A 26,984-nucleotide genomic window follows, 5' to 3' on the forward strand; every position below is an offset into this window, starting at 1 on the left:
TCATTTGATTGCCCCAAAGCCTCTTGGGATGTGTGACATGAGTATCCGAAGAGACTCATGGCAGTAGGGGTATGTTTTTCTTGCCTAGGCAAGAAAATGCTGAAATGTGGGACTGCACACAAATGTAAAAGATATATTTTAAAAAAAAGGAGGATTAAGGTGTAATTTGGTTGAAGAGGGTGAAGATCTGCTTTCAGTGAACCCCACTTTGAGTGATCTGGTCATAAAATCATCCATCGCTGAGCTCAGGGCTGTTATGTCTTTGCCGGTTAGACAAACAGTGCCGGGCAGCACAATGCCAGAGTATTGAATATGCATGATTTTCTGCCATCAAGACTTCCTGAGACAAGCGCTTAGAGGGCATTAAGTCAGAATTTGTTCGCGTGAGGCTCCAGGCAGAACATTACCTGAGCTAACTGCTTGAAAAATCATAGAAGTTCCTTACAAAGACATTTTCCCGTTTGCAGTGCTGCTATGAGATTTTTCATAGTTTTACCTTGCCTTGCATTCTACCCAAGACAGCATGGAGGCAAATTGTGTATGCACTGATATTTCTCTGTGTTTTAAACTGTACAACTGACCACCTTACAATCAGTTATCTCTATTTCCATCCAGTATGCACTGATCTACATCACCTTCATGTGTATACTGGGTCTTCTGCGTCTACTGGGATATGTGGATCAGTTATGTGTATGTACAGTTTTGTATCACCATTCTATGTATAATGAGCTGATTTAAACCCAGTCCCTGAATCCAGTATATATATGCAAAGGGTTAATGCCATCTTAAATGACGACTAATGCGGTATAATGCCAGTAACCCAGGGGAGCAGGGGTTTTCCAGAAATCTGCCAATGTTGCTGTTAGACAATCTATCTATGAATTAGCAGAAGTAGACACATTTTTGTGTGGCTCTACAGAATGTGATATCTTAGACCTGTGCAGCACACCCCACCTAGGAGCTGCAGATGAACAGGGATCCCCCACTCCAGCACAGCCAGGCACACTGAATCTTCATAGGAACACAAATTCAAAGAACAGTCCATGGCTTTGTTTTGAACTTTTATAAGGGGTTGAAAACTAGGATAGGGATGGGAGGTTATGGAATGCCCACTTGACTTCAACAACTTCAGGGACAACTTCCTATATACATCTATATACAGCCTCTTCTCCTTCCTCCTATACACACTTTGTTGCAGCACAGCTCTGCCGGTACACTCTTGGGGGAACTTGACAGTCTCCATGTCAGTTCAGGAATGGCTCATTATAGGCAAGAACTCAGAGTCCCTTATCAGTAGCACAAATGGAGTGACACAACGTGTAACTTTCTCCTCTGCTTCATTTGTGGTCACTGATATCAGCTCCACCTCTTCAGGTCCTGCCGGCCCACCTGGCTGCAGCTGCGTCTTTCACTAGCCCTCCTGGCTGCCTCTCCACACCACTCCACCTGACTGAGTCTTCACCAGCCCACCCAGCCCACTCTCAGGAAATCTCTCAGGGAAAGGACTGAAGACTTAAGCAAACCGCTGTCTTCAAGGGAGACTGGCTACATGTGGCAGTCTCCCCCCTTTGTAAGTCCCCACAGTGTTGCACTACTCACTCTGTCCTCTCTTACTCCCATGCCTCCAGGAAGACCTCTTCCTTTGTGATTTAGCAGGATCCTTCCAGCTCCCGAGACTCAACCCAAAGCAGGACACCCCCCCCCCAGACTAGGGGGTTCACCTCAAGGGCCACGACAGCCACCTCAACAATGCATCTCCATCTTTCACCCCACTGCCCTTTGCTGGCATGGCCCATGTCTATTTATGAGGTATTCTCTGCCCCCTGCCATCCCATTACTGGGGATTGGCTAAGGGCTCAAAAATTTGCATGGCAGCTCCTCCTAACCCCCGCCCTCTAGTTCTAAAAGAGTCTCCAGCCTTCTAGATCAGGGTGAGGCACCAGAGAGCTGTCATGATGAGTCATCCAGCCTTGAACCTTAATGAACCCTGACCCAGATTCCATGGCTTAGGCCTAGCCCCGAGCCAGACTATACTTGACTACACTAAATTCTAGCACACACTAGAGGGTGCTACACTTGGTATTTGTATTGCTTATTAGCAAGAACATCCTTGTGTCCACATTAATAGATTATTTCGTACATAATAAGATAGGTAATGTTTTGGGAATGAATAAACTAATATCAATAATTATATACAGATCTATCCAAGTATGGACATGTACATGTTTACAAAGCATTGAATAGCACCTGATCTATGTAAAATTATCTCTATTATGTATAGTTACAGTGATCTGTGACTATCACCCCTAGATGTGCACTGATCTGTGACTATCACCTCCTTGTGTGCGCTGATCTGTGACTATCACTTCCCTGTGTGCGCTGATCTGTGACTATCATTTCCCTGTGTGCACTGATCTGTGACTATTACCTCCCTGTGTGCACTGATCTGTGACTATTACCTCCCTGTGTGCACTGATCTGTGACTATTACCTCCCTGTGTGCACTGATCTGTGACTGTTACCTCCCTGTGTGTACTGATCTGTGACTATCACTTCCTTGTGTGCACTGATCTGTGACTATTACCTCCCTGTGTGCATTGATCTGTGACTATCACCTTCCTGTGTGCACTGATCTGTGACTATCACTTCCCTGTGTGCACTGATCTGTAAATATTACCTCCCTGTGTGCACTGATTTGTGACTATTACCTCCCTGTGTGCACTGATCTGTGACTATCACTTCCCTGTGTGCACTGATCTGTGACTATCACTTCCCTGTGTGCACTGATCTGTGACTATCACTTCCCTGTGTGCACTGATCTGTAACTATTACCTCCCTGTGTGCACTGATCTGTGACTATTACCTCCCGGTGTGCACTGATCTGTGACTATTACCTCCCTGTGTGCACTGATCTGTGACGATTACCTCCCTGTGTGCACTGATCTGTGACTATTACCTTCCTGTGTGCACTGATCTGTGACTATTACCTTCCTGTGTGCACTGATCTGTGACTATTACCTTCCTGTGTGCATTGATCTGTGACTATCCCTTCCCTGTGTGTACTGATCTGTGACTATTACCTCCTTGTGTGCACTGATCTGTAACTATCACCTCCCTATGTGTACTGCTCTGTGACTATTACCTCCCTGCGTGTACTGATCTGTTATTATCACCTTCCTGTGTGCACTGATCTGTGGCTATTACCTCCCTGTGTGCACTGATCTGTGACTATCACCTCCCAGTGTGCACTGATCTGTGACTATTACCTCCCAGTGTGCACTGATCTGTGACTATTACCTCCCAGTGTGCACTGATCTGTGACTATTACCTCCCTGTGTGTACTGATCTGTTATTATCACCTTCCTGTGTGCACTGATCTGTGGCTATTACCTCCCTGTGTGCACTGATCTGTGACTATCACTTCCCTGTGTGCACTGATCTGTGACTATTACCTACCTTTGGGCACTGATTTGTGACTGTTGCCTTCCTGTGTGCACTGATCTGTGGCAGTTGCGTTCCCAAGTGCACTGATCTGTGACTGTTGCCTTCCTGTGTGCACTGATCTGTGACTATCACCTCCCTGTGTGCACTGATCTGTGATTATCACCTCTCTGTGTGCACTGATCTGTGACTGTTGCCTCCCTGTGTGCATTGATCTGTGACTATTACCTCCCTGTGTGTACTGATCTGTTATTATCACCTTCCTGTGTGCACTGATCTGTGGCTATTACCTCCCTGTGTGCACTGTTCTGTGACTATTACCTCCCTGTGTGTACTGATCTGTGGCTATTACCTCCCTGTGTGCACTGATCTGTGACTATTACCTCCTTGTGTGCACTGATCTGTAACTATCACCTCCCTATGTGTACTGCTCTGTGACTATTACCTCCCTGTGTGTACTGATTTGTGACTATTACCTACCTTTGGGCACTGATTTGTGACTGTTGCCTTCCTGTGTGCACTGATCTGTGGCAGTTGCCTTCCCAAGTGCACTGATCTGTGACTGTTGCCTTCCTGTGTGCACTGATCTGTGACTATCACCTCCCTGTGTGCACTGATCTGTGATTATCACCTCCCTGTGTGCACTGATCTGTGACTGTTGCCTCCCTGTGTGCACGTGTGCACTGATCTTTGACTATCAGCCCCCCCCCCCCCCCCCGTGTGCACTGGCCTGTGACTGTTGCCTTCCTGTGAGCACTGACCTGTCACTATCACCTCCATTTGTGCATTGATCTGTGACTGTCACCTATCTTTGTGCACTGGTCTGTGACTTTTGCCTTCCTGTGTGCACTGATCTGTGACTGTTACCTTTCTGTGTGCACTGATCTGTGACTGTTGCCTTCCTGTGTGCACTGATCTGTGACTATCAACCCCCCCCTCCCGTGTGCACTGATCTGTGACTATTACCTCCCTGTGTGCACTGATCTGTGACTATAACTTCCCTGTGTGTACTGATCTGTGACTGTTGCCTCCCTGTGTGCACTGATCTGTGACTGTTGCCTCCCTGTGTGCACTGGTCTGTGACTGTTGCCTCCCTGTGTGCACTGATCTGTGACTATCAACCCCCCCTCCCGTGTGCACTGGTCTGTGACTGTTGCCTTCCTGTGAGCACTGATCTGTCACTATCACCTCCCTTTGTGCATTGATCTGTGACTATCACCTCTCTTTGTGCACTGGTCTGTGACTTTTGCCTCCCTGTGTGCACTGATCTGTGACTATCACCTCCCTGTGTGCACTGATCTGTGATTATCACCTCCCTTTGTGCACTGATCTGTGACAGTTGCCTTCCTATGTGCACTAATCTGTGACTGTTGCCTTCCTATGTGCACTAATCTGTGACTGTTGCCTTGCTGTGTGCACCAATCTGTGACTATCACCTACCTTTGTGCACTGATCTGTGACAGTTGCCTTCCTATGTGCACTAATCGGTGACTGTTGCCTTCCTGTGTGCACTGATCTGTCACTATCACCTCCCTTTGTGCATTGATCTGTGACTATCACCTCTCTTTGTGCACTGGTCTGTGACTTTTGCCTCCCTGTGTGCACTGATCTGTGACTATCACCTCCCTGTGTGCACTGATCTGTGATTATCACCTCCCTTTGTGCACTGATCTGTGACAGTTGCCTTCCTATGTGCACTAATCTGTGACTGTTGCCTTCCTATGTGCACTAATCTGTGACTGTTGCCTTGCTGTGTGCACCAATCTGTGACTATCACCTACCTTTGTGCACTGATCTGTGACAGTTGCCTTCCTATGTGCACTAATCGGTGACTGTTGCCTTCCTGTGTGCACTGATCTGTGACTATCACCTCCCTGTGTGCACTGATCTGTGACTATCGCCTTTATGTGTTCACTGATCTGTGACTATCAGCTCCTTATGTACATTAACATTTGATCCCAATGCAATGTGTGCACTGAGCTGTCACAGAGCTTTTGTTGCTCAGTTAATTGCAGATTCTGTCCTAGTCACTGCCGTTTTTTTAATTTCAGACTTCCATTGTGCGCTGCTGCTCGGCCCTATCCCCCCATCTCTACAGCTGCAAATCCTCCATGTGTACAGTTCTATAAATACCCGATTCTTGTGCACACTGCTTTACTTTCACGCAATCTGTAAACTTGCTGATCAGAATGCAGTGCATGGCTCATGGTTCAAGCCAAGCATATTTCTGACAGGAGTGTTGCTTGAGATTCCAGCTTCCTGTGTGACTGCCATTGCTTGCTAACACTGCAGTATACACTGACACCTGTACTGCAGAATAATGGTCAGTGTGAAGCTGCCTATTCAATGCATATGATGCAGCCAGTTCAGGCAATGTATATGTAAGGGTTCAGGGTCAACAGTGGAGGTCCATGTGTCAATCTGAACACAGGTTTCATCTATATTGCTGTACAACCCCATCCCTTCTCTCTATATTTAACATCCTTTACTATCTTACCTACCGTCCATCTGCCTGTCTGAAATCTGCCTCTTCTACCCTTCCTGCACTGTTCAGCAGAGGCCTCCCCATTAACACCAATGCATTTGAATGCATGAGTTGAAACGTGCTAAGGCCTCATTTACATGGGTTTACAGATATATACACACGTGCATCTTTACTCATGCAGGAGGCACATGTGTTCCAAGCAGCCACGTGCAGGCAGCCCATTCAAATCAATAACACAGTAGCTTTGTCATCTTTCCCAAGGAGGTTAACCACATTTTTGAACAATTTTACTCTTCCTTGTTGGCTTCTTTTTCTGCTTTAAACTTTTTGGATTCCTGGTTGGATTTAACGCCTACTTTACATTATCATGCACCCAGGGGACCCCGCCTAATGCCCTATGCACTGAGGAAGAAGAAGTCTGTGTAATTAAATGCTTTAAAGAGGAAGTAAACACTCCTCTGCAACTTGTACCTATAGGTAAGCCTATATTAAGGCTTACCTATAGGTACTGTAAATATCTCCTAAACATGTACCGTTTAGGATATATTTACTTTGCAAGCAGCCAGTGACATCACTGGCGCATGCGCTCTGAAGGAACGGCCGCTCGTGTCGTTCCTTCAGAGCCCTGTGCCATGACCGTCGGCTCCTGCGTGCATGCGCGGGTAACGTCATCGCAGCTCCAGCCAATCAGATGGCCGGATGCCGCAAACCCAGAAGAAGGGCGACACAACATGTCACCCATGAGGGAGGGGAGCGGTCGGCACTTCGGGGCTTCGTTCTAAGGTAAGTATTTCATAATGAGTTGGTATGCGATGCATACTAGCTCATTATGTGTTTGTCTTTCAGGTGTTTGTTTTTTTTCTTTTAATTCTGAGGTTTACAACCTCTTTAAATGGTCCACAGCCCTGGCCCAGATCAGTTTTCTACCCTTTACTTTAAGCATTTCGCTCCAAAACTTGCTCCCAAACTATCAATTTTTATTTAAATATATTATGTGAGGCAATACATTCCCAGAGGAGATGTTGTTAGCCAACATGTCCCTACATATGAAACCAAATAAAGACCATTTACTCCCCCAAATTTATAGCCATATTTTGGTAAGTAACAATGGCTTAAATATTTTTAGTAGGGTCTTGGAGGATAGACTGACCTCTCCTGCACAGTCTGGGTTTATCTCTAGTTACAGACAATATAAGACTAGTTTCTATTGTCATTCAGGATGCTAACTTATCCTCTAAGCAGGTAGTATTACTGAGTCTCGAAATTAACAGTGTCCTGGCCCTAAGGTCCTATTTAAAGTCTTTATTACATCGGATTGGTTTTAGGGATGAATTCCTTCATGGGTTTAAAGCATTATATCACTCTCCCAAGACCAGAATCTGCACTCATCTCTCCCAATAAGGAGTAAGTATCTCCAATGGTGAGAGGTTGGATTCATCCTTCTTTTTATGGATAGTGTAGGACCCACTGACAATGGGGTACTTTGACGTCGTGGTGGGCTTGAGCACGATATGGCCATATGGTGGGACCAAATCCCCATTTTTTGCCTTTGTATTTGATAGTCATTTCTTTTGCATGTGTGCGCTATTTTCTGTAAATATGTATGTCGCTTGGTTCATGGCTGCATCAGCTTTAGAAATGCATGTTCAGGGTGTGCCCCCCCCCAGCTCTTTGTTTGTTTGTTTAAGAATCCGCACTCATGGTTGCAATTCTGACATTTTCCCCTTAAGCAGGGGCACACAAGTTGTCTCCTCTCCCCTTTATTATTCACACTCTCTATGGAACCTTTAGCCATTGCTATTAATATACTCCCAGATATTAGTTGGTACAATTTAAACTTTGTCTGTATGCGGAAGATGTGATTCTGTTTATCACCCGTCCTCATATATCCTTAACCCACCTATTGAAAATCTTGAATGAGTTTCAATCTCTGGTCTTTCTATTAACCTTTCTAAGCCCCCTCTAATGCCTCTTAATGTGCCTCTGCCACAATGTGAAACTCTGAAAAGACAATTCCCCTTTCACTGGTCCACTCAGTCTTTACTTTATGTTGGAGTACATTTGACCCCTCATGCCTCATCCCTTTTCCAGTATAACTATCCCCCCTGTGTCACGCGTCTTCACAACGCACTTTAATTATAGAGGTCCTACCCCATATCATTCCTCGGGAGAGTCACTGCAGTTAGGATGAATGTCTTACTTAATATCTTATATCTGTTTTGAGTACTTCCTATTATAATACCTAAACATTTTATAGATACGGTAAGTTGTAATGGGATATTAACAGATTTATTTGGTAGGACAAATGCCTCAGGTTTTCAAGACAGATTCTTTATCCCTCCCAATGCTAAGGGGGGTCTTGTCCTTCCTAATATTTGGCTCTATTTTTTTGTCTGCCAGATTTTCCCAACTCACCCAGTGGCATATTGTGCATTTTAAAGTCCCATGGATCCAATCTGAGACCTCTTCAGTACATCCATATTAGGTACAAGGCCTCTTATGGTCTTCTTCTATATCATATCAGGCACTGGCCCCTTTTAATACATTGGCCTCTCCCTCCCTTTGCCTCTAGTCCAGTTCTAAAACTAAATTTGGTCTGGCCTCCCCATTGATCTCCTTTTTGGGTGACTCTTTGTTCCCTGCAGGTTTTCCAATTATCCAACAGTTTTCTCGGTGGAGGGCTAATCATCTGGGTAAATTAGATACGTTTCAGTACACAGCAGGGTTGTCCCCTGTCCCCTTTGTTATATGCTCTTGCTGTGGAACCACTGGCCATAGCATTCAGGACTCACTCAGGGATTAGGGGCTTGCGTTCTGGTCATTTGGATGAAACTTAATTAGAGAAATTAGTCTCTATGCAGACTACATGCTTTTGTATCTGGAAGATGCAGTCCCTTATCTACTGTCCGTGCTGGGTGTAACTGAGCAATTTGGGCAATACTCAGGCCTGAAAATCAATTGGGATATGTTCCAGATCCCCCCCCCCCTTAACTTTAGAGTCCCCACAGCAGCACAAGTTTATCTCCTCCTTGTTCGTGCTAGCTCTATTAAATATCTCCAAGTTTTAATTACTCACTCCTCAGAGGATTACGTTAAACTGAATTTCAAACACCTACATGTGGTCTTGAAATCTAAAACTCAGGCGTGGGCTAGGCTTCCCTTGGGGGTTATAGGTCGCATTGATTTAACTAAAATGGTACTGTTGCCCAAGCTCCTTTATATTCTCTGGCATGCTCCACCATATCTACCACTGCACATATTCAAGTTTGTGGAATCCATACTCAATTTCTTTGTATGGGGCAACTCCTGCCATAAATTGTCCTGGCACGCATTGAAAAACCCTACCCATTTGGGGGGCATTGCGCTTTAATCTACTATCTGGCAGCGCAGCTTTCCAATTTTTTTTCACATTGATAAGGGGGATAGGGATTGTTACCTTGCTCTCATATGTTCCCCCTCTCCCATAGGGTTACACACCTCTTTCAACTCCTTGACACCTGGAGGGTCATAAGGGACAGCTATTTCACTATTGCAAGATTTGGGAACTGGCACGGCATAGGCTTAATGTTCTATCTGTACATCCCTATGGGAAAACCCCCGCCTAACTGAACTTATGTCTTTACCAGATTACGAGTTCTGGGTATCAGAAGGAGTTGTATATGTTTCCTATGTTTTTTGTAGGAGTGGTATCAAATCATTTCAGCAACTTAAGGGCGAATTCTAACTCAATGCTTTTCCATTACCTTTAGCTCCACCACACTACGTTCTCAATTCAGTGCTTCCACTCTAGACCTGGAACAGTTGTACCTCCTAGATGTAATATTGGGTTTGAAATCTAAAAAACTCATCTCTATTTTCTTCTTCTGATGACTGCTGCAACTTCTGCGTATCAGATGAAAAACTGTTGGGTGGCGGAAGTGGGGGAGCCAGAGGATGCGGACTGTAATGAGGTGCTGGGCTCCTGAAAAATTGGATTTCCCCTAAACTTTCTGATTGCCTCACTCAGTTATATATTTTGCATAGATCCTACCAGACCCCTACTCGGCTGGCCAGATATCGCACAAATTACAGCCCTCTTTGTCCCAGATGTAGGGAGTCCAGCAGTACCTTCTTTCACTTACTTTGGTCCTGCCCTGTCATCCAGGGCTATTGGTCCCAAGTGGTTTCATGTTTGCATGACCAAATGGGCTCTCCCCTCATTCTACACATTTTCCTGCAAGAGTATCTATTTATGGACAGAATGCTAATTGCGTGGCTCAGGGTGCTGCCTCCAACTCTCTGTGAATGGATGGCCACTGTTAATGTCGCTCTGCCCTGCAATAAAGTGTTATATGCTCATAGAGGGTGTCCCACCAAGTATTATAAAAAATGGGATAAATGGCTGGAAAATGCTTCCCCTTGTGATGTCAATGAAAATGCTGATGTGTAAGTTTACTACTACATGTCCAATGTACTACAAGATGGCCTCACATGTTGCACGCATTGATTAGCTCTACTTATATATGATGTATTGCTCTGGGTGACTGCACAAGTTGTGGTCTTTAGGTATGTATGTTAGAAGCTTTTTTCTCATTCATCGGCTGGTATGACTTCCCAGTACTACTATGGAAATTATTATTGCTATATCGTATAACTGTGTATAACCTGTTATATAATTGGTACTCTGTCTCATTTATGCTCTTCTCTAATAAAGAGTTTGTTTGTTTAAATAAAAAATAGATGCATTTCAGGTTGGGTCAGCTTTCATCTTGTTTGCAAAACTCCACCAATCCATGGTCATCCCCCATCAAAAATGTGTACTCTACCTTCAAAGTAGACATTTTTAAGCTTCTAGTTATGCCCTTACTCCCACCTCTCCTAAAACTTTTTATGAGCATGTCTGTAGTTCCACCCCTAGAGGAAAGGGCCTAATTTCGGACATTTATAGCTCCTGAGTCCCTTCCCTATAAGCGCAAATGGGAAGAAGATTTTACAATGTATTCCACAAGATTGGGATACACTGATAGACATTCTCCAAACATGTACACAATCTCTCACTCTTAGGGAAACAGCAATCAAACTTTTAACTAGATGGTATTATACCCCGGTTCGCATCCATGTTATTGCTATGCTTTCGGGCCTGTCACATTGTATTATACTGTATGTTTTGGTCCTGTTAAGTGTTGCAACCTGTGTGGCACAGGGTTTTTGAGAGTTACCAAGATTTTGGGTAGCCCACTTCAATTGAAATTTTCTATGTGTTTGCTGTTTAACTCACGCACGGCGTCACACACCATGAGGCACGCCTTGTTCACACTGCAATAATTTGGGCAATAGCCCTCCATGGAAATCCACTGTGCTTCAGTTTTCTCTTATTATTGATCGAGTAGATTTTGTAATGCTCATGAAACGTATACACCACATGTTATTTGATACAATGCACCTCTTTGACGACAAATGGAATTCATGGAAGACTTCCTACTCTTCTTTTTTGTCATGACTGTTATTTGCTTATATTACCACATGTTGAGATACCTGATTCATGGTACTACTTTATGCATTATGTTACATGACATGCATTATTTTATGCTTAAATATCAATGACACAGACCTGCATGAACATCCAAGTGCACATCTGTGCAGGTCTGATGCAAGGATCAGAATGCAAACAGACTGCGTCCTGATCCGTGCAGCAAACCAGCATGGATGTACACTCAAGGATGTACATGTAGATTCGTGCAGGTCCATGCAGCTAGCCAACCTGTCATTGATTTTAACAGATTGCCTGGGCAGGGCTGCACGGAGCACCTGTGTATCCTGCTCAGTTGAAGTTGGCCCTTCACCCAGGTGTATGGATCAGTATGCTTGTGTAAATGAGGCCTAAAACATGTTTCCAACTTTCTCATCTCAGTAGCTGCAGTGCAATGTGTTTTGAAAAATATGACATGTCAAATTTTTTTCAGCATTTTAGTGTATTGGAAGGCCCATTGAAGTCAAAAGCAATTCTTATAACGTGTTTTTATCTTTTGGGAACAGGTAATAACATGCCTGGGTTAATGGATGCTAGCGTTTTCCACTCCAAATTTTCTAAATCAAAAAACATATTAAAAATGTGTATGTCAATGCATGATAATGCATGACAATGCACCTACCTAACACTAATGCATACTCAAACATCTAAATGGGCCCTTAAAGTGGAACTGTAATTAAAAAAAAAAAAAAAATGGCGAGCAGGCAGGTTTTTGTTTAATGCAGAAGAGATATACATATGCCTCTTCTGCTTTAAAGCTTCTAACCTGCCTGCCCCCCACTGTACACAGAGCTACATATGAACAGCTCCATGTACACTGTTGGCATCTGTCCAAGATCACTGAACATACAGGCATGTGCAGGAGTAATGTTATCTAGGCCTGGCCACTGAAGCCAGTTCGGTACCCAAAAGAGGTCTGTTTGAAAGATGGCAGCGGCTGACAAGGGAGCTCCAGAACACCACAGCACTGGTGTGAAGGTGAGTATAGTTCCACTTTGAAGTGAACTTGTGCTTTGAACGGGGTGGGTAAACAGAAGGGTCAACTTTTACCTTTATGTAGAATCAAAACATTTTAGATAGAGTAGGGAATGGTTAGGATGCCACCAGGGAAAATCCCAATCACACTGTGCCATCATGCATTGAGGTTATTTTTACAGAGACTTATATAGCACCATCAATTTACATAGTTCTTTACATATTTATTGTACATTTGCAGTTCCTGCCCTCAAGGAGCTTACAATCTAAACCCTAGCACACATGGGCAAATGTCGGGCAGCATTGTCTGGTTCAATATGAACCGGCCAACATTCGGCCTGTGTTTACGGCAGCCAGTCCAACAGAGGTCAGCTGCCGTACACACAGGTCGAATGTTGGTCAGGTTATATTGAACCAGACAATGCTGCCCGACATTTGCCCAAGGCTTCTGTCCTAGGGGCATGACCAAAGAAAGTCTGCTGACTGGCTCCCAATCAGCAGTTTCAGACAATGGGGGGTGTAACTGTGTGGTCAATCCCCAAGAAGTAGTGTTGTCACCAGGGAAGGAGGTGAGTATGAGTTGTTTGTGGGGCCATTTCTATGTCCAAAATTACATTTTGGTTACATTTTGATCCTGCAGACTAGGCAGCAGGTAAGGCAAGATGCTTGGTCTCATACTGCCCCTTTTATTTATATATTGTGTGGGTTAGTCTATCTTATTATACAGTATATGATATTTCTTGATGTGGAATGACATTAAAATAACACTTTATGGTTGGTGTGCTTCATATTGTTTATTGTCTATCCTTCCTTGGACTATACACTGATGGGGTAATGCATTTTAAGGAAAATATATAAAACATAAAATTTTTTAATTGATCATGTTGTGTTTTGCCATTTGCTTTTGTGTCAAAAGCCAGTGCAAATAAAACCTAATTTTCATTAACCTAATTCCCTAGCACCACCATGGTTTAGGAAGAAGTTTGAAGAGCTCCTGATTGGACCCACTGGGTTTTTTAAGGGACCATTACCACTAGGACACACTGCACTGCAACACATGCTTTTTCATACTTAAGGAACATTGCATCAGCCAGCCCATTTACATTTATCAGTTTTAAAGCACTTCAACATACTAAAATTTAGGCACACGGTAACGTACACCATGCATTGTGGTGCGCTGTTGGAAGTATGGAAATGCATTAGTGTCCTTAAAATTGAAGGTACAGAAGGGGAACATTCAAAATGAATGACACTGCAATGCACCAACATGTGCATGCTAGTGTTACAGCACGTTGCATTGTGAATAATCCCCCACTAAGGTAATGGACAATTTTTACTTTGCAAAGTATTTATCCATGTTATTCATCCATTGATGTTCATACAAAAATCAAGTTTTTCTTTGAAGTTATCCTTGCAATAGGAACAGGTATTCAAAATGATTCTTATTACTAAGCTGTGTGAACTTTCTCTACTTTGTGTAATCAAGCTCATGAGGTCTATGTTTATTTTATTACAAATATTTAAAACTTCCTTATACTTTAGAATTACTAATAAATAGAACTTGCCTATTGGTTTTTCCTATGACATTTTTCTAAAAAAATATAAACCTCTAATACGTGTTCTGTCTGGGGTGACAGACACATTTTAATTGGAGCCACAGTTACAGTTACATTACCTCTACATGGGCATATACTGTACTTGTGTAAGTGTAGATCCTTGGCTTGTGTGTGTCCAGGGATTTACATATGTAGGGTGTAAACCTGAGCAGAGCTAGCATGCAATCATTCATTATTATGGGTGGCTGAACACTGCAGCTGTGTCTCCAGGGTGCAGAAATATGCCTGTAGTTATGTTATGCGGCCTCACGTCCCATTGTACATGAAGTCTCAGCATGTATAGCCTCTTCTAAAAGTGCTGGGTGGGAGGGAAAGGGGGTACAAGATAAGTGCCCAAATTAAAGCCAAAATTTGTGAAACTATAAATGTATCCCTAGCAGTGGGATCTGCCTACTTCCCTGGTACTGACCTCAGCCTACTACTTGACTATGCTTCCTTCTGCCTGACTGTGTATGACCCTGGCTTGCCTTGACCATATCTCTCACCCTATTAGTTACCTGCATCTGCTTCTGAGTGTACTCCTGCTCAAGTCTTCACACAGTGTTCCCAAGGATCTTCTCTCGGGTGCCACCCTACAATCTGCCAGCCATGATCCTTTCCTAGGGGGTCTCACCTGCTACTCAGCTACCAGCAACCATGCTACTTCAGCCTCCAACCAAGGTATGTAATAGGTAAGTAGACAAAATGAATAGTTAACCCTAGAAGTGTGGGTACAAACCCACTGCAAGGTATAATTGTATAATTTCAGTCAAAAGTCCAGCCTGTCATTCTGATTCTGACATCTTCACAGTCTGTGGCCTGGAACAAACATGTAGTCAATGAAATCTGAAAAGTCACAACTCCAGTCCAACATGCTTTTTTAGGGTCAGTGACTAACTAGGAAGCATGATTTAGGTTGGTTCTTCAAGGGTTTGTATCCCTAACAAGCTCTCAATGCAGCTGCAAATAAATACAAAGTGTATATAAATAATAATTGATTAGAACTAAAAATCATAAGGGCATGGGCAGCAAAAATAATGAAAAAGAAAAAAACTGTCAGAACATAAAACCCTTAATCACTCTACTTAAAATGTATTTTTGTTTTTGCCTGTGTCCTCTTTAAAGAGACTGTCTATCACACCCTGTGCTGATAGGAAGCGTGGAGGAAATCTCCACAATTTGGGCACAGATGACTATAGAAACTTGAAAGAGGTCCTAATAGTTCATCAGAGTTGGGGCTGGGCTTGAAAGTACAAAAACAAACCAATATTTTACTGTATCTAGTAGTGGTTGGTCACATTCAACTGGAACGTGTCTGTAATGCTGAAGAAGACGTTTGGTAGCTTATTCAGGCCACAACTTCAGTTCTAACTGATGTCTAATAGTAGAGATGCACCAAAATTTTGACCACCGAAACATATTGGGCGAAAATGGTGTTATCTGCACTTTGCCAATAAGAGAAAAAGGTGCCAATAATAGTGAAAATTGAGGGTATTAAGAGAGTGTTGTAAATTTTATTATATATATATATATAAAAAAAAACTTACAACAGAGAGGTGCATGGAAACCAGCCAGCCCCCAGTCTGATTTATTCACCCACCAGTCTGCCAACCGACCAAGTAGACCTGTCTCACGATGTAGGTAAAAAACAGGGGTTTAGTTGACACGCATTTGCAAACGCATGTGTAAGCTGCAAGACCCCTTCACAGGTCTACTTGGTTGGTTGGCAGACTGGTGGGTGAGTACATCAGACTGGGGGCTGGCTGGTTTAATGCCCTCTGATACAAGGATGGAGACGCTAAGCATTACCTGCTTGTGCCTCATTTAAAGTCCCAAACAGCCTATATTGTTCAAAGGTGCCAATAATAGCAACGGAAATGCATGCAGTTTTGCTGTGAATTTGCTGTGATTTTTCCGCAGTTTTACTACACTTATGGTTTGTGTTTCATAAGTCATGTGACTCAAAAACCACATCTAAAATATAACACGGGTGCGTTTTTGATGCGTTCTTGCTGTGTTTTCAATGCATTTTAACAGGGAGGTACTTTTTTTGACTGATCAAAAATACAGCTGGCAGGATTTTTAACAGCGCAACGGAAGCACAAGGGACAAGTGTGAAAACATAACAGCTTTTCTTGCGCTAAAAGTGCAGTTAATGGCCGACAAAAAAAATCATATTTATTTAAATTCATGATATTCATTAAAAAGTCGAATATAATACAATTATATATAAAAATATAAATATGTTTTAAAAACTGAAATTTTCGGTTTGTTTTCAGCCAAGTGCATTCTGCATTTTCGGTACTAAAATTTCCATTCGATGCACCTCTAGCTAATAGCTTATCTAGAAATACCTCTTCAGTTCTAACTAATATTTCATAGCTTATCCAGAAATACTTCTTTAGTTCAAACTGATATCTCATAGCTTATCCAGGAATACTTCTCTAGTTCGAACTGATATTTCATAGCTTATCCAGAAACAATTCTTCAGTTTTAACTGATGTTTCGTAGCTTATTGGATCTAACATCAGTTGGAACTGAAGAAGTGGCTTGGACAAGCTATGAAACCTCCTCAACATTACATTCCAGTTGAATGTAAGTAACCTCTACTAGATTGAGTACCATGACATGAATACTGTACATGAGAACCTTCACAGACAACTAATATTCTCATTTAATAATTTGTAATTGTGCATATACATAAAGCCCATTTCCCCTGTTGTGATTTAAAAAAATTATGTGTACTACATTCAGTTTGTGTATGCCTTGATTGTGGAACCATTAAAAATGACATATATAACAATGGCACATAGATGCCCATGCTGTTTCTAAATGGTACAGATTTTAGCAAATATGAGCTCAAAACGCAAATAGGGCCTTAGTCCTCTATGGCAATATGGCGTGTGACAAGCTAGATTACCTTACCTTAACTTTGTAGCAAAGTGACCCAGGAAATCATTGTAACATATTGTAAGGTACGTCATATTTCATAGTCTAGTGCTAGCACACAAAGTGAATTCAATCATGTACACTCACCTGTGCACTCGATACCTGGTGGTATACCCTTGTTGGTAACGCTCAGCAAAGTCCACATACTGCTGGGACCGATGGAAGGGACCCCTGTTACTAAGCAACCAGTCGAGCGATGACTGCCCAGGTGACGTAGCCGAGCCATGCTGCCTAGGAATTGTGGCTGTGGCGGATGCCAAACACAGCATTACAGACAGCCAAGTCGGCACCAGCCATGCCCAATCAGAGCGGGTGTACAGGTGCCACCTCATGCTTCTCGTACGCAGCGAAATGCTTCATTCTCCCCCTTACAGCCTCTCTCCCTGGCAGGAAACAAACAAAAAGAAGAACAATGGGGTAAGCTACATGCAAACCATACTCATCATTAATTACATGCTTTAGAGGGTGAAATATATGACATTTTTATTTATTATGGTGTTTCAATTTTCATTTAACTTTATTACATTCCACTTTCTACAAAACTTTTCACTATAATATTGTACCCGACCATTTTATAAAGCACTTAAATTGTATCTATGGTCAAAATGTAAAATCATATATTAATTTCCACATTGCATTCCAGTTATTTCTAGTCTACTCCTATTAACCCCTTCACGCCTAAAGGTAAAACAAATCTTAATGCTTAAGCCTAATTTTGTGACTTTGACATGTGTTAGTTAAACTGTACATATCATCACAACTACTTTGTGCATTTTGGTGGATTATAACTTGCTTTTTTCAGGACAAATTGGGCTTTACTTTGGTGGTAAATGGTAATGCTTTTTTTTTATTATTAACCTCCCTGGCGGTATGATTCTGTCAGGAATTACATACCAAAAGCGGTACAATTCTTTTCATGGAAATTTGGCGTTATGTATTATAGGCCTACAATTCTTAGTAATTACTGACTTAAACCTGACCAAAATAAGACTCTAGTAGACATCCCAGATGGGATAAATTTGAAACACAAACGCATGAATTATAATCAAATCAATAATATTATTTTATAATTTAATATATAATATATATAATAAAATTATATTGATTAGATTATAATTCATGCATTATATATTATATATAGATATATGTGTGTGTGCATATATACATATATATATATATATATATATATATATATATATAATATATATATATGCATATATACATATATATGCATATATATATATATATATATATATATATATATATATGTACCGGTGTATGTATATATATATATATATATATATGCATATATATATATATATATATATATGCATGCATGCATATATATATATATATATATATATATATATATATGCATGCATGCATATATATATATATATATGCATATATATATATATATATATACAATATAAAATGTGTTTTGTGTAACGTTTTTTTTTTTTTTTTTTTTAATTTCCCTCCCTAGTTCCGCTCCCATGCAGCATTGCTGCTGCAGGGAACGGAACTAGGAAGTGATCAGACCGTCGGAGGGACGGAGGAGCGGCGGGACTCTCGGCTGGCGATCTCAGCAATGAGAGATCATCGCTGGATCGCCAGGATAAGGTAAGAGAACACCGCTGCGCTCTCTGCAATCCACCCCGAGCGTGACTCGGGGTTACCGCTCCTGATATGAAAAACCAACCCCGAGTCACGCTCGGGATCACCGCTAAGGAGGTTAAAGGAAAACTGGCCCAAAACAAAAACAAAAATCATTTTTTTAATGTAGCTGTGTATTTCTTGGTAAAACCATAACCTACCACCAAAGAACAACCCAAAATAAATTCTTCTGCTCCTCACAATCGCAGCGATACCACATGTGTTTGTGTTAGTTGCTATTTGTACCTGTAGTACAGCCCAAAAACAATAAAGTGCATTATGCTTTTTGTATCCTACCTAAAACACACCGACACTGATACTAATTAAAAAAAAAATAATAATTCTGTCCCCCAGTAAAAAATAGTGATCCTGACCTTGACCTTTGACCCTGACCTTGACACAAACACTTACCCTGGCACTGACATGGATCAAACCTTGATCTAGGTATTTTTTAGCATTTTGTTTCTTTTTTATTATTATTATTATTTAACAAATTTATTTTTTTTCACACTTGTTTTTTCTGTGCAAGGACAGAGAGAGATACAATGCATCTCTTTCCTCCATTCACAGAAAAAGAAAAAAACGGGGGGTGGGCTTCACAGTGACTGATAGCCAATCAGAGGCTATCACAGTGATAAGGTGACCTGGAATTTCAAGTTTCGGGTCCTGACCATTAGTACGGGTCCCAGGGCTCACAGTAAGATCCTGATCTCTGTGCTCGGAGCGTGCCGCTTGGTGCGCTTCCAGCAAAAAGGGAGGTACGCAAATATACTGCCCCACGGCAAAAAGCCCAGTCCAGTGGGGCCGCATATTTGTGTGATGTCAGCATGAAGGGGTTAATCTGAATGATCTGAGATCTGAATGTAGTTTGTACACTTTGCGAAGATCCCCACACATTTACTTTACTGAATTTTGTGACATGTATTCACTATGCCGTTTGAGAAGGCAGTGCTGTGTCACGTATTTTAACAGAGCTTGTACAGAAATCGCTGCTTGCAGGCAGCAAGGTACCATGGGATATGTAGTCCTTAGGAATGGAAAGAACAGCAGATGAGAAACTTCAAAGCATGCAGACAAGCCAGGAATTATGGTAAGAGATGGCCAGCAGACTGTATTGTTATTGCGCTGCTGATGTTATAAAATGAAAGTGTATGCTGTGACCATAGATCTCCTTTAAGCTGGCTATACACTAGTAGAATTTTGTTAACAATTTTTTTTTAAGACTGTTGTTCAATTTTCCAATTGGTTGACATGGTTAACTGGTACTGGAAAACTGTTTGGGTACGCTCTTGCAAGCCCATGCTGGTTCTTTCTGGTGTTTACGCTCACATCTGTTAAGTATTGTAGTACCGGTGCAACCTTTTGTCAATGCACAAAGTTTAAATAAAGAATTCCAAAAAATAAAAAATATTGCCGGTCATTTTTGTGGTGAGAACATTTGAGTGCAGGAACGGAAATTTTTCCTTGAACAAATTAATTTCTAACAGTGTATGTGGTTTTTGTTTGGTAAAGCCCATTAATTTCTAAAATCAAATGTTAAAAGCAAACAAAATTTTGAACCACTTCTGTCAGGCCGTTGAGAATTTTCTTTTGAATTTCTGCATGAATTTGCATACAAATGTTGATTTGAAAGTCTACTGCTTTACGCCCCGTTCACACTGGGGCGACGCTACTTCGCACCGCGACCTCCGAGGTCGCGGTGCGAGCAGCGCGCTGCGACCTCGGAGCGGCCGCCACGGACTTCATAACATTGAAGTCTATGGCGGTCGCCTCCTGGTCGCCCCAAAGAAGCTCCGGACCCTTTTTCTGAGTCGGAGCGACTTGTGTCGCTCCTATCAGAACGGGTCCGCAGCTTCCCTATGGGAGGCGACCTGCGGCGACCTGTGAGGCGACCAGGTCGCCTCACAGGTCGCCCCAGTGTGAACGGGGGCTCATAGCCAGCTTTATTATGAAGGTTTGACAGAAATCAAGGAATATTCACCTGCCTGGATTTGCCACACACTAACCGGCTATATTAGGCATTCCAATCAAATAAACATTCTTAAAATGCTGATTGCAGTGATATTGAGAGTTATTTACTACATTATGTGCTATTAGCAGTCCCTTTATTAGTATTAAACAGCATTAAGGCATTTTCTTTTTGTGCTTATATGGATAACCAACAAATGTTGCAAAGAGTGAATGATGATGAATAAAAATAAAAGCTAAACTTGTATTTATTAAAAGATTAGGGACACTAAGTATATATTAATAATATATTGCATGTTACCAAGTCTTAGATGTGGTGGCAGCTTTTTCTTTTTTTTCCTTTTGGGATAACGGTTTTATATAAATTAATAAAAACTGACCATTGTAAACACCCCTTTCAGTGGTAAATGTTTTGTCCCAACCCTCTAACTTCCACTTTTGCTGGACAGCTTTGTCTGTCAAAGGCAGTAAAAAAAAAAAAATGATTTACTGGCTGGATCAACAGGTGAAAATAAAATAAAAAATAAAAAAGCCTATAAAATACACAACATCCAAGGCAGGGGTCTCCAAACGTTCAAAACAAAGGGCCTCTTTACTGTCCTTCAGGTTTCAGGGGGGGCCAGTGTGAGCAGAAAATGCCCTTGTGTCAGTGAGAGTAAACAATGTCTCAAGCTTATGCCTCGTACACACGCATCGATTATTGGCCGGGAATTTTTGGCCAACGTCCGATCGGCCGATTTTCGGCTTGTTAGTATGATGCTTTCGACAACCGACTTCGACTTTTCGGCCGAAAAAAATCTGGTGTGCAGGCTATAAAATTTTTGTGTCAACACAACGGCCGATTTTACGTCAGTCAGTACAGATTTCGGCAGACAAAAATCTGATGAGCAAGACTGGGCATGCTCAGAGAAGAAAAAACACACAGAAAGTAAACCAGAACATGACATCACTTCTGAAGTAGATTTTTGTTGGCCGAGAAAATTTGTGTGCAGTCTAGGCACATTCCAACCAACAAAACACCACTCTGGACAAAAGTCGGACGATCGGTCGGCCGATAATCGTTGCGTGTGTATGAGGCATTAGTGGTCATTGGGAGTAAATAATGCCCTATTATTGGTTTTAGTGGGAGGAATAGTGCCAAATTATTGATATCAATGGGAGGAATAGTGCCCGATTGTTGGTATCTGTTGGAGGAATAGTGCCTCATTGTTGGTATCTGTTGAAGGAATAGTGCCCGATTGTTGGTATCTGTTGGAGGAATAGTGCCTCATTGTTGGTATCTGTTGAAGGAATAGTGCCCGATTGTTGGTATCTGTTGGAGGAATAGTGCCCGATTGTTGGTATCTGTTGGAGGAATAGTGCCCGATTGTTGGTATCTGTTGGAGGAATAGTGCCCGATTGTTGGTATCTGTTGAAGGAATAGTGCCTCATTGTTGGTATCTGTTGAAGGAATAGTGCCTCATTGTTGGTATCTGTTGAAGGAATAGTGCCTCATTGTTGGTATCTGTTGGAGGAATAGTGCCTCATTGTTGGTATCTGTTGGAGGAATAGTGCCTCATTGTTGGTATCTGTTGAAGGAATAGTGCCTCATTGTTGGTATCTGTTGAAGGAATAGTGCCTCATTGTTGGTATCTGTTGAAGGAATAGTGCCTCATTGTTGGTATCTGTTGAAGGAATAGTGCCTCATTGTTGGTATCTGTTGGAGGAATAGTGCCTCATTGTTGGTATCTGTTGAAGGAATAGTGCCCTATCATTGGTGTCAGTGGGAGGAATGTTGACACGTCATTTGTGTCTGTGGGGGAATGGTGGCCCATCACTGTGTTAGTGGATGGGATAGTTTTCCAAGGGCTGGATAAAGGCAAGCTAAGGGCCACATCCGGCCCTTGGGCTACAGTTTGGAGACCACTGATCTAATCATTGGTAAGATGCAATATATTACATTTTTAATTTGGGTTTGATACAACTTTATATATAGTGTGTTTGTTGCTAGGCTGTAACCAGCCTGAGTTCTATCAACATTTGTTTCTGGGTTCTGCTGGTTCTCCTTATATCAGTGTGTTGATTGCTTCTGCCTGTTACCGTGAAGGAGTTTACAGTAATCTCTGTCAGAAGAAGAATATTTATTTGATCCAACCAACCACTGAGGCCCCTTTTCAGAGATATTATTTGGGAAGATGACAAATATTTGGGGCACCTTTCCAAAGTGTTCTATCCATTCTGAGCTTCTACCAGTACATAATGTATCTATAAGAATCTCTAATTGTCCTTTCCTCAGCCTGTATGTGATGGAAGCCCACAAATATAAGCTGCCTACTGGATTGGTTATATGGAAGGAGCTGGGCTTGCAAAGGGGTCTTCTTGCTGTAGAGTGTTGCAGAGGAGCTGGGTAGAACCTATTTTCGGACACTGTAAGAAGGATTCATTGCCCATCAATCAAGGTATCTTTGACTGCTTTTAAAGGGTCAAGAGCCAGATTAATTAGGAAAGAGATCCATTGCTACTTGTGGCTTCTCTTTCCAGGGTCATAGATCTGTCTGGCCAGCAATTACGAGAATGATGCCCTTATAGAGATTACCATACTTCCCAACTTTTTGAGATGGGAATGAGGGACACCTATTAGCAAAAGTATGTAGACATAGGATACACCCCCTGCCATGACCCCTTAAAGGAGAATAAAACAAAAATTTATTAGTTAAACCCACAAGTGTTTTTTTTTTTGTTTGTTTTTTACCACTACTATTCCTTTATACTGGCTTTTGAAACCTACATTTGCAGCAATTTAGAAATTGGATGAAAGGTTTGGGAAACATGTTTTGAAAGATAAAAATTTGCATTTTATATACAACGATATAGATCAGACATAAATATGGGACAAATGAAGAGGAACTAGGGACAGAGGGACATTGTTTAAAATCAGGGACAGTCCCTCAAAATCAGGAACAGTTGGGAGCTATGCCAGTGGAAGGAATCATGCCCCATCATTGGTGTCTGTGGGAGGAATCATGCCCCATCATTGGTGCCAGTGGGAGGAATCATGCCACATCATTGGCATCAGTGGGAGGAATCATGCCCCATCATTGGCATCAGTGGGAGGAATCATACTCCATCATTGGCGTCAGTGGGAGGAATCATGGCCAATCATTGGCGTCAGTGAGAGGAATCATGCCCCATCATTGGCTTTAGTGAGAGGAATCATGCCCCATCATTGGCGTCAGTGAGAGGAATCATGCCCCATCATTGGCGGCAGGGGGAGGAATCATACCCCATCATTGGCGTCAGTGGGAGGAATCATGCCCCATCATTGGTGTCAGTGAAAGGAATAATGGTTCATCATTGGTGACAGTGAAAGGAATAATGGCCCATCATTGGGGACAGTGGGAGAAATAGTGCCCTATCGTTAGTGTCAGTGGGGGAAATAGTGCCTCATTGTTTGTGTCAGTGGGAGAAATAGTGCCCCACTGTTGGTGTTAGTTGGAGGAATAGTGCCCCACTGTTGGTGTTAGTTGGAGGAATAGTGCCCCATTTTTGGTGTTAGAGGTTGAATTATGCCCCAGTATTGGTGTCAATAGAAGGAATAGTGACCCAAAGGCCATATAAAGGCAAAAACAGGCCGCATCCACCGTCTGGGTCACAGTTTGGTGACTGGCGATTTAGATGTTTGCTTGGACCCCAGCTTTAAGGAGCCTATGTAAAAACTCTGCAAAACATGTGAACCAAAAGCCCAATGCTGATCTCCATAAAAAGTCAGTGCTCTTGTCCATTATGCGTGCCAAATAAATGTGGCAACTTGTTTCAGTGAATGTAACATTGGTCAGTGTATCAATTAGGCTACATTCACACCTGAGCGTAGCGTTTTTCGCGCGTTTTTTACCGCGATTTTACCGCGATTTTTGCGGCGTTTTTTTACCGCGATTTTACCGCGATTTTTACCGCGATTTTTGTGCAGGCGTTTTTAGATTGAATAGAGATCAATGGAAAACGCCTGTAATCTGCCCAAAAAGAAGCTCATGTACTTTTTTGAGCGTTGGGCGTTTTGTATACAGCGTCAAAACGCTCAGATGTGAACAGGGGCCATTGAAATGAATAGGATTTGTCTTGTTGGGCGTTTTGAGAGCTGATCCTAGAGCAGAAAAACGCCCCAAAAACGCCCTAAAACGCCTAGATGTGAACGGAGCCTTACAGAAACATGAGCAAATCCAAATGTTAGTTTGTTTCTTTTAAAGGGGTGATTGGAGTAGAAAACAGTGACAGCAAATGAGCTTTTAAACTAAGCAAACGATTAGTCATTACATTAATAGCAAACTCTTGATAAATTAGACATTCGCTGCTTTATAAGTAGACCCCAAAGAATATACAATTTAAAATAGACAGAATTTATAATACATTTACATATACACTATCTAATAAATCATCCAATACACTGTTTTACAGAATTAATGCAAGAGAGAGTAAGTAAAAAGAGAAGTAATTATATGCAAGTGAAGTGGCTTTTCAATATATTAGAACAGAACTGACATTAAGACCCCATTCCCCCCTTTGCGTCATGGGAAAAATCAGTGTTTTTGCGTGCATTTTAGAAAACATGCGAAAAATGCCCCAAAATGTCGTGTTTTGTCACGCAAACACGTGCAATGCTCTTTGTAAAACAATGGTGCAGGAGCTAGTTTGGTGCATTTGCCACAGGTATGGCAGCCTTGAATAGGAATCTTCATACTATGACCCTCCAGTTGTTCAGGAACTACAATTCCCATCATGCCCTAGTCATGTCTGTGAATGTCAGAGTTTTACAATGCTGCACGGGATGTGTAGTTCCGCAACAGCTGGAGGGCCGTAGTTTGAGGATCCCTGCCCTAGGCTGTCACATGACAAATATGCAAAAAAAATGCAAGAAAATGCGATGCGTCACACAGGTGTGGATGCAGCCTTTAGTGACAGCTTTAAAGTGGAGTTAAAGTCCGCAAATACTCACCTTCACCTAAGCATTGTGATGTCCAAGAGCACCCATGAAGGCACCGATATCTTTTCCCGAGCTTCCTTTGCAAGTGGTGTATTTAATTGATTGCTTAGCCTGAGAATGATGTTACTCCCATGCATGGGTACGGAAGTTTGTTAATTCTGGCACCAAGGTGTGCAAATAATGTACTTTGAACTGCACATACACTGGCCTGCTTGCAATTTTTTATTTTGTTACTTCAGTTCCGCTTTAGAGCCGGTTCACACTACTCCGACTTGTCAGGGGACTTGGTTAGAAAAAGGTTCCTGCACTATTTTTGGGCGAAGTCGGAGCGACTTGCATTGACTTCTATTATGAGAAGTCGTTTGCAAGCCGCGATGAAGTCGTGCTGCACGGGCCACTTCAAAGTCGCCCAAAGTCGGGGCGACTTTGAGTCGGAGTAGTGTGAACCGACTCTTAAAGCTGAACTGCGGGCAAATGTCTAAACACACAGATGAAATACTGCTATATTTGAAAGCTGTCATACTAACCAATGCATTTGTATTTTTGTCCATCCAGTTCTGGGATTCACACAGCTCTGTCACATAGCACAGCCTCATCTGGCAGGGGAGAAGACCAGTTTTTTTTTCTACTGCAATTAGGCCAGCCATACATGGAGCAAATTTCTTTTCATCAACTATGGTTTGCAGAAAATAAATTTGCTTGATTTCCCCCCAACAACATAGACCGTGTTGATGCAGGAATCCCTCCTGCTGGGCTACTGCCTTCTCCCGGGGAGAGAACCGTCCCCGTTTGGAGAAGACAGTAAATATTGCTAGCAGCTATAGTAGCCACTAGCGATAATCGAAGGTAAAACCCGGCATGCTGCTTGTCCCCAAGCTGATGGATCAATCAACTTGGTACATTCAGTCTGCCCACACACGGTTCGAATCTCAGTCGGTTTAGCAGGAACTGAAGAAGATTCAAACCGTGTATGGTTGTTAACCACTTGACGACCGCTTACTATATATATATATACGGCAGCAGGGTGGCTCGTACAGGCAAAACAATGCATGGAGACGTTGCTTGCTTGGTGACAGTTAGGGGGCGAGCGTGCGCCGCTGCCGGCGCGCTCCGGACACCGATCGTCAACGGGGAAGCCGATGCATGTGTCAGGCGGCTCCGGTTGCCGCCTGACACCCGCGATCATTCCCCACTGGGAGAGAAGGAGGGTCGGCTGTTGTAAACACAGACGATCGTTCTTCACCCTAGAATGGTCATAGAGCCCATGTGATCCTTCTATATAGGATCACATGTCTCTATGGTCATTTCAAAAACCACCCCCCACAGTTAGAATCACTCCCCTAGATAACCCACAGGGTTAACCCCTTCCCTGCCAGTGTCATTATTACAGTAACGGTGCATATTTTTCACACTGATTACTGTAGTAATGTCACTGGTACCCCCCAAAAGT

The 26,984-nt window shown here is 42.4% G+C and overlaps 1 protein-coding gene across 1 annotated transcript in view; it reads right to left on the minus strand.

Annotated features, from left to right (window-relative positions):
* The window catches only part of BRINP2 (BMP/retinoic acid inducible neural specific 2), a 444,253-nt gene extending 426,917 nt beyond the window's left edge, over window positions 1-17,336 (minus strand). Inside the window, exon 1 of the mRNA XM_082264973.1 lies at window positions 17,041-17,336. Coding sequence (XP_082121099.1) covers window positions 17,041-17,285 — 245 coding nt within the window. The 5' untranslated portion in view covers window positions 17,286-17,336. The remainder of the gene's footprint in view (window positions 1-17,040) is intronic.
* Between the last annotated feature and the right edge of the window lie 9,648 nt (window positions 17,337-26,984).

This window comes from Pelophylax lessonae, assembly GCF_965119305.1.
Source record: "Pelophylax lessonae genome assembly, chromosome: 8".
NCBI lineage: Eukaryota > Metazoa > Chordata > Amphibia > Anura > Ranidae > Pelophylax > Pelophylax lessonae.